The sequence below is a fragment of the Rhinolophus hipposideros genome (genome assembly GCF_964194185.1).
Source record: "Rhinolophus hipposideros genome assembly, chromosome: 5".
Taxonomy (NCBI): Eukaryota; Metazoa; Chordata; class Mammalia; order Chiroptera; family Rhinolophidae; genus Rhinolophus; species Rhinolophus hipposideros.
Window position 1 is genome coordinate 54,387,798 of NC_138051.1, and position 8,515 is coordinate 54,396,312.

The 8,515-nt window shown below is 39.9% G+C and overlaps 1 protein-coding gene across 5 annotated transcripts in view; it reads right to left on the reverse strand.

Annotated features, from left to right (window-relative positions):
• VPS13C (vacuolar protein sorting 13 homolog C) overlaps nucleotides 1-8,125 on the reverse strand; it is a 168,107-nt gene extending 159,982 nt beyond the window's left edge. For 2 of the 5 annotated variants that reach the window (XM_081049777.1, XM_081049779.1), the window contains exon 1: nucleotides 7,927-8,125. In XM_081049777.1, the coding sequence (XP_080905903.1) occupies nucleotides 7,927-8,026 (100 nt within the window). In that variant the 5' untranslated portion in view covers nucleotides 8,027-8,125. The remainder of the gene's footprint in view (nucleotides 1-7,926) is intronic. The other 3 variants (XM_081049778.1, XM_081049780.1, XM_081049781.1) reach the window with 2 other exon arrangements.
• Nucleotides 8,126-8,515: the final 390 nt, after the last annotated feature.

Consider the following 8,515-nt stretch of genomic DNA (forward strand, 5'->3'; position numbering starts at 1 on the left):
TAACAGTTAAACAAGTATATTTACAAAGATAGACAAAAAGATAATATTGCTAGGCATTAGGATTAAAGATTTTTTTATTAATGCTTTCCAGTATTCTAGTTTTTATAATATTCAGATATTACTTTTATGTTAAAATTACTATCAAATTGTAATTAGAAATGGAGAAACAAAACAAAGGTAAATTCTAATGCCTATATGACCTCAGTATGTTTTTATAAATTCCTTCTGTATCTAATATCTACCTTACCTATAAACACATAAGAAAAAGATCTATTTCTGCAACTTAGCGTCCAGCAAATGCACATTTCCTCTCTGAAAAACATGAATGTTATCTAACAAACAGTAAATATAATGATGAAGTAAGAATGATATATTCTATAAACTATTTGCACTGAAGGAGGAGCCACTAGTCCTAATACAAAGAAAAGAGGAAGAATAGCAGCACATTTCAGATTAACACCAGGGTAAAAGTGCATTCATTCAACCAGTTGATGACTGCCTTATCTAGCTAAGGCACTGTGCTAACAAGTCCTCTTCCACTAAACTACATGCTTTTCTGCAGATACATATGTAGGAGTTTTACTGTCTATCCTACGAATGTCAGAAATTGTTTAAATAGAAGTAATTTATAAACCTAAGATTAAAGCAGACCCCTTCCTAAATACTACCAACCATTTTATATTTAACTGAATACTGACAAAATGGTTAAGATTTAATTTTCCATTTCTACATCAAGATAACATGATAATTTCACACACATGCAAGTAACTTTACAGCCATAGCCAGATTACCTGGGCTAAGAACACAGAGGGGTCATAAGAAGTTCCTGGAAACCTGGAAGAAGGGTAAATATTTGTGTCTAATCTTTAAAAAAAAAACAAAACGAAAAAATGACTAATAATTGGAGATAGGTAAACTTAACTCTGCCAGCAAGTAAGACCTTAAAGCCAATCCCACAATCAGGTGTCTCTATTCCTATGAAGTTCCAAAGAGACCAGTGACAGACAAGTAAGGAAGTTCTATGAATTGACTTCCTTCTGTGGTAGACTGACAGGCCCAAAGGATGAGAGTAAACAATAAATTTAGTCTGTGCTTCAGAAAAAAAGGTTTCTGATTTTGATGTTTATGATTCTCAGTAATAAACTAGAAACATTTTAGATGTGCATACATGGCTACAGTCACACATAAAAGTTTTAAAACTAATCTTGAAGTATATTTTAAGAAGTACCTTAAAAGGCTAAATCCTTGATCAAAATTCATCTAATAATCTTTACTAATGAACCAGAAGATGGAAATGAAAGTATATCTATTAAAGTAGCAAATGACACCAAAGTAAGCAGAGTTGAAGTCATCTCAAAAAATATAATAAAAAACAAACGGTTGTTAAATCATAGAAAACAACCAAGTTAGTATATTTATGAATAAAAATCAAATGGTACTGCCATAATATGGTACAAGCCTACCTAAGTCTAAGAATGGCTTTTAAAATACATAATGGCCTATAAAATAAATGTAAGAAGTATAGTGCTGCTGTTAAGTACCTCCAGTCAGAAATAATCCATCTGAACTTGCACAGTTTAGCTGTACCTTTCTTATAGCACTTAACTATACAATCCGCAACCTGATTTTTCTCATAGTAAATGCTCAATGAGTATCAACTTAATAGATTTAGAATGCACTTCATGTTGGGGTAGAAACAACTACAAAAAAGAACATAAATATTTATATTTTATACAACACTCAGCTCTACTGCATTCCTGGATCCTCACAGCCTCCTGGCAAAGAAAGCAGGACATACATATTAAGCAAAAGAAACTGGGGCTTAAAGATGTGAAATGACTAGACTAAGAAAATTATGTCAGCCTAGTAAGTGATAGAGCCAGGCTCAAATGTTCTGATGCCCAATGCTATGTTCAGAACATCACACTATCCTCCCACAGAACGGAGCGCAAAGAGTAGAGATTCTTAATTCAGAAGATAATTCTATCTCCCTCAGGGAGAAAAAAACACCATACAATAATTAGACTCAGCACTGAGAGGCCTTTGTAGTTGCTGGATCCAATTTTGGTCTTTGCATTTTAAAAGTGTGAAGAAATCCAGGAACAAAAATGGTAACTAAAATCAGCACAACTAACAAGGACATAAGCAGCAAGGTTGGATAGTCAAGATTTATGTTAGGAGGGTCACCAGAACAAAGGATAGCGCCACAGTGGAAAACATACAAGCAGGAGATAGTCATTTTAGTACTTTTCAAAAATCTACATTTTCCCAAAAACAGAAATTCACAAGTTATGACTTAGAACTACACAGGACCATAAAGATCTTTAAACCTAATCCCCTCTCACGTAGACATGAAGAAATTAAAGTCTGAAGAGATTAGGTGGTTTATCCAAAGTAATACAATTAATTTGTGGCAGTGCTAAGAATAGAATCAGTGTCTCCTGACTCCTTGGTCAATGTTCTTAATATAAAACATAGATTACTCCAAAACTGTTATTCAAAACAAAAAAATGAACTAACAAACAAAAATGCCATGCCCTAGTCCACGAAACGAGCTATGCATATTTTAAAATAATGAAAAAAGACTATGTAGTGCTTTGTATTTATTTTTTATTTAATATTTCCTTTATGTAGCTATTATTATAACATAAACTCTCATTTACGAAAGTAGATCAAAATATTCAGAATTCATTTTCCAAGGAAGAGAGCTAAAGTAAATGACTGATCAGTTTTTAAATCATAAATCAAATTATTTTAATAACTAATGTTTTAGTAGAAATTACCAAAGATTGTAGTGGTTCATTTCAATTGAATGGAGCTATTCAACCCAAATTAAACAATCTAGACTCCTTTCAGTAAAAGTTGTGACTGTCTTAGGAGGGGAAGGTGGAAGAGAGAGGAAACAATTGACTCTCAACTCTTTCCATTTCCCTCCTGAAACAGGAAGCCTTGACAAAGAAAGCTAGAAATCTGCCATGTTACCACTGAACTTTCTCCCTTTCAAGACAGTACACTACAGGGATCTCATAAGAGTGAGTAATAAGTGTGGCAGAGCTTCCGAGCAGAATGTGTTACCACAGTTCCAACTTCCAGTTTTATTTCTAGAAAAGGGGTAAATTTTTAACATGATGCTATTTAAATATGTGAAGAGGTGTTTTCAATTTAAATTTTTAAGAATTGCTTTAATTGATAACTGAGCCTACATGTATTATAATACATATTGAACTTTTTATTTTACATGCTGTAGGACAAGCTAATAAGAAACATGGCCTTCACTACACCAAGTGTTGGGTGGGAGGAAAAAAAATCCTGCACAAGTTTAGAAATACCTACATACTGCTATGTTTTATGTGTCAAAGTAAAAAGAAGCAAAGACACCTGCTTTTTCTTGCATTCTCAAGCTATCCCACAGCTACCTATTAAGACAACGTAATGTAATCCAAGTATCACCATGAGGCTGGAATTTATCTTCATTTATCTTGTCATATTTCAAGACAGTGGCTCTTTGCTCACCAGTAATGAGTGAAGAACAAAAAGAAAAGATACATTATTTGACTACCATTCTTTACCATAAAGGCAGAGCATGTGGCAGTGTGACTTACCCAAAAAAGGAGCTCAGGCTGCTCTAGCCTTGTTCAAATCACAGAAGTTTAAAGCCAGAAGACATGACCTTGTTTAACCCTCTCATTTATAGATAAGAAACTAATGGTCACTGGTCAGTAACTTGCCAAAAGCCACACACCTAGGCAGTATCAAAGATGGAATCAGATCCCATGTTTCCTCCTTCCTAATGCTGCTCTGCTCCAACAATATCTGCCAGCTGGTCAAAGAGTCAGGGGTGGGGTGAATCAGCAGAGTGGCTCAGCCTGGTTTGAAGAGCTACCAACTCTGAGAGCATTCCACCTGGCTCCTATTCCTGATCACTGTTGCCTCATCTTACATCCAACACATCACAGTCTCTCTGTATAGTCAACCTGTCAAATGGAAATGAGAGCAGCAGAATTCTGAATGGAGGATTTTCCTGCTGACTTTCCACAGTAAATCACTTCAAAAAATCAAACTGACAAAGGTTCTATATTACAGCCTTACTTAAACCAAATTGCAAAAGATCTGACATTTCAACATACCTCTTCAAACATTTGTTACTCTTAAAGCAATTATGTCCTGGACACACCTCAAATAGCCAAGGGCTGTGCAGTTTATCTCCTGGTAGTAGTTTGTGGAGCAACAAACACCTAAATAAACCTTCCTACCTGCCTAGGCAGCAATATGCCCACCAGGCACTTTTCTGAACCTTTGAAAAACTGACTTACAAACTAGCTGGCAGGTAGTAATATAAATGCTGTAAGCGTAAATTCAAACGCAAATAGGTTTGGTTTCTTTTAAGAAATTTGTTTGGAAAATAAAAAATGTTTAGCTATGTAGTGTTAGCTTTATACAAAACTATCACACTACAGAATATGAAAACCCTAAAATCTGAAGTCTCAGAGAAATATACTTATGAAATAAAACAAAGCAGTCCGTTTTGCATCACTCAGGTAGATTTGGTTATCACTATTCCTTTCAGAATTAACATTTTAACAATTATAATTACAAAGGATTTTCACATCATTTATCTTACAGTGTTACTTTTCCATTTTACAGATAAGGAAACAGAAACTTAAAGAATGCTTCTCCAATTTAAAGGCAATATCCACAGTACACTTCTGATTCTAGCCACTTTCCCCATCCTTCTCACTCTACAACTATGTTTATTGTGAAATCCACATGCCTATATACATATGACAGCACAGTCTATTTCAAATTATGTTAACACAACACTTTGATTCTGAATACTATTTCCTGATATCATCCAAGGAAAGATTATGCTTTTTTCTGACATGATCCCTATCAAGCACTTATTTCTTAGTTATAAATTTCATGAGGCATACACTTCCTCTAGGCCTTTTTTACTTCTCTCTATAACTTGTTCAGCATCCTGAAGTTCTCCTATAAATGTAGAAGACAGTATCAATGTTTACCTTAGACTAGGGTTCCTCCGCAAATATTTTGGGCTGGATAATTCTGTTATAGGAAGTTGTCCTCTGCATAGTAAGATGTAGAAATATTCCTGCAATCTACCCTCTAGGGATGGATACCAGTAGCACACCTCCACCCCTCAGTGTGACAATCAAAAACATCTCAGACATTGCCAAATATCCCCCCTCGAGGCAAAATCATCCTGGGTTGAAAATCACTGCCTTAGCCTAGTCAAATACTCGTTAAAAAGTATCAATTTACTATTTGTTTCCAAAGAATAGTAAAATCAGCTGTGTGAAATTTTTACTGGTTAATTCTTCCCTTTCTCAAGATGCAAAAATTTAACAAGGAAAAACAACTGAGAAAGCCAAATTGTGACATATAAACCTTATTTAATAAAGCAAATAGTTTTCAAATAAGATTATATAAAAATTTCAATTCTTTATAAAATTTGTCAACATCATGGATGTTGTATCAGCTATTTTATTAAACTATCTTAATATTCCCACTTGTTTACCATAAAAAGTTTAAGATACATTTCTTCAAGAATATTTTCAAAGAATAGAAAGTCAACTCACATATCTTGCCTTTCTATTTTAATGGAGGAATTAGTGTTATAAATAAAACATTCTAAGCAATAACTGTAAAAGGTCATGACTTATAGCTTCCTTTATAACCACAAAAATAAAAGGCAGCAAAAATTTACAGAAGTGGGCCGATTGTACTTCTACTGCATGCAATTCCTGGGGGGGAAAAATGAGTTTATTTGCTCAGGCCTATTATAAAGTTGATGTTGGCCACTGGCAGAATACCTTATTCTGAAAGGAAGAAAATTAAGATGAAAGAAAATTTCTTTTCCCACATTTTGCCAAAAAAGAGAGGAGTAAATGAAATAAAAGTATGGCATTTTAATTTCAGTTGTGAAAAAGTCCAAAGTCCTCAGGCAGTGTACTTCAAATTTTCAGTGAAAAACATTTACTTTAGAATGACAGCGTATTGGCACTGGACGGATACTTAGATGTAACCTACTCAAACCCCTAATTTTAAAGGAAAAATGATTTGGCACAGAAGGAATCTTCCAAGGTATCCATAAACTTTCATTTTTAAAAATGTGTGCAGTAAATAGGGCACAATGTTATAACTTGGATAAGTGATTTTGAGTAGTGATTACTACTCAATAGGAATATTATATTATCTTTTACAGTTTTTTCTTTTAAAGTGTAAATTAAGATGAAGAAACTAAGGCCCACAAAGATAAATGGCTTGTCCAACACAGCAACCTAGAACCCTGGTTTCCTAAATGCTATTCCAGTGCCTTTTCAGATTTCAAATGCTTACAAACTACAAGGAATAATTTCTATTATTTAGATAGTACTTTGGAAAAAAATTTTGATCCCTTCAGAAGTCACTGGACATTTAATTCCTTAAATGTCTCCTTCTTTCCTTCTTTCTCTTGCATTATACTTAGCGTGGCGGGCGGTGGCATATAAACAAAAGATGTATTGTTGGGCAAACCACACTGAATCAATCAAATGATCAGTAACTTATCAAAAGCAGCCTCCTCCACAATTTAGAGCAGAATTCATGGTTCTATTAACAACACTGCCCAATATAAATATATGGTTCACATATGTAATTACAGTTGACCCTTAAACAGGGCAGGTTTAAAAAAAAAAAAATCTGTGTATAAATGGATCTCCCTAATTCAAACCCGTTGAAAGGTCAACTGCATAAATTTCAGGCTTTTTTTAAAAAGTAAAAAGAAACGGGGAACAAATTTTCATAGTATAGTGCATTTAACCCAATATAATCAAATATTATCATTTCAACATATAATCAACCTTAAAAATTTTGAGATACTACACTCTTTGTCCTCCTATTTTCAAAACTCGGTGTGTATTTTACACTTACAGTAATCTCGATGCCCACGAACCAACCGTGGCTAATGGCTACCCTATTGGGCAGCGCGGGTCTACAAACTATCTGTTCACGGGATTAAAAGCAGTTCCATTCATCTGAATAATTCTTTGGATTTCCCTGCAAACCTGGCAAAACCCCCAAGACTGTTGTAGTTAGGAAGTACCCTCACTGTCCCCAAAGCTTAACGCAGAGTAAAACTATTTGGGCTTTTCACCGAGCACGCAAGCATATACTCCTTCCTCACGGCCCGCTTCTAAGCCCCGCACCCCTAGGGCAGAAACGTGGGCGTAATTCTCCCGCACGCACCTAACTAGTGACGATGCTGCTCTCAGCTCGAATTCCTTCCTATCGCTGCAAAACAACACCTAAAAAAAAGTCTCCTTCTGGTCGAGGGAAAAGTAAACACGAAAAGGAAAACAATCCCTTTCTCCGAAACTGAGAGGTATTAAGAGGGAGAACTCCGGTCCACGCGCCTTCCGTGAGGACCTCCCCCTGCCCGTCCCCGTCCCACACCCTGCCCTCCTCGGGGACGAAGCCAGCTCCTGGCCGCTATGAGATGCCACAGAAGATAACTGCGAAACGCAATTCCTGTGTCTTTTTCCTCGAAGCCACTTTATTGGAGCGTGTGCCCACGCAGCCACCCTCACGCCACGCGGTGCGGCAGCAGAAAGGGTCGTTTTATGCCGTGGGACCAAAGGGGCCGCACTGAGGGCAGCGAGAGGACCCACCCCCAGCCCGCACCCCGAGGCAGGGAGGGTGTGGCCGGGCAGGCGCCGGGGTCTCGGAGCCGGTGCCCCGGAGGCGGGCAGAGACCTCCCGGCGCCCCGCACCTGCCGCCCCGGGAGGGGGCCCCGCCGAGCGCCCTCCCCGGAGGCGGAGTCTCGCGAGGAAGAGGGAGCAGGGCCCCGGCGGGGCGGGGGCGGGGAGCCGGCAGCGCGGGCCCCTCAGCCGGCGCCCGCAGTCCGCCGGCCGCGCCCTCTCGCTTACCGCCCCAGATGCCCAGCTTCAGCTGGGACTTGTTCAGGTTCTCTACATAGTCCCCCAGGAAGCGGTTCAGCAGGTCCGCGACCACCGACTCCAGCACCATGGTGGGACGGAGGCGGCGGGAGAGGGAGGAGCCGGAACCGCCGGGCGCAGCTGAGGGCGGCGACCCGCGCCGCGAATGACAGCCCCTCGGGCGCCGGCCCGCCCCTGCGCCGAGCGCGTGACCCGGCCGGTGCGCAGGCGCGCCGCCGCCGCCGCCGGGGCCCGGAGCTGCGTGGGGCCCGGAGCTGCGTGGGGCCCGGAGCTGCGTGGGGCCCGGAGCTGCGTGGGGCCCGGAGCTGCGTGGGGCCCGGAGCTGCGTGGGGCCCGGAGCTGCGTGGGGCCCGGAGCTGCGTGGGGCCCGCCGCAACCTGGCCGCTGCGTGGCGGGTGCAGCCCGGGGCGGGAGCAGCGGCGGGAAAGCGGGCCTTGGGTGGTGCCGAGCGGCCTGCACCAAAGGAAAAGGATATTGGAGTAAAGGAGGGTAGGAGTTACTGGGCATAGGGACATCTCCAAGGCCGCTCGGCTTGCCGGCCCTCGCCTTCTATTGATCG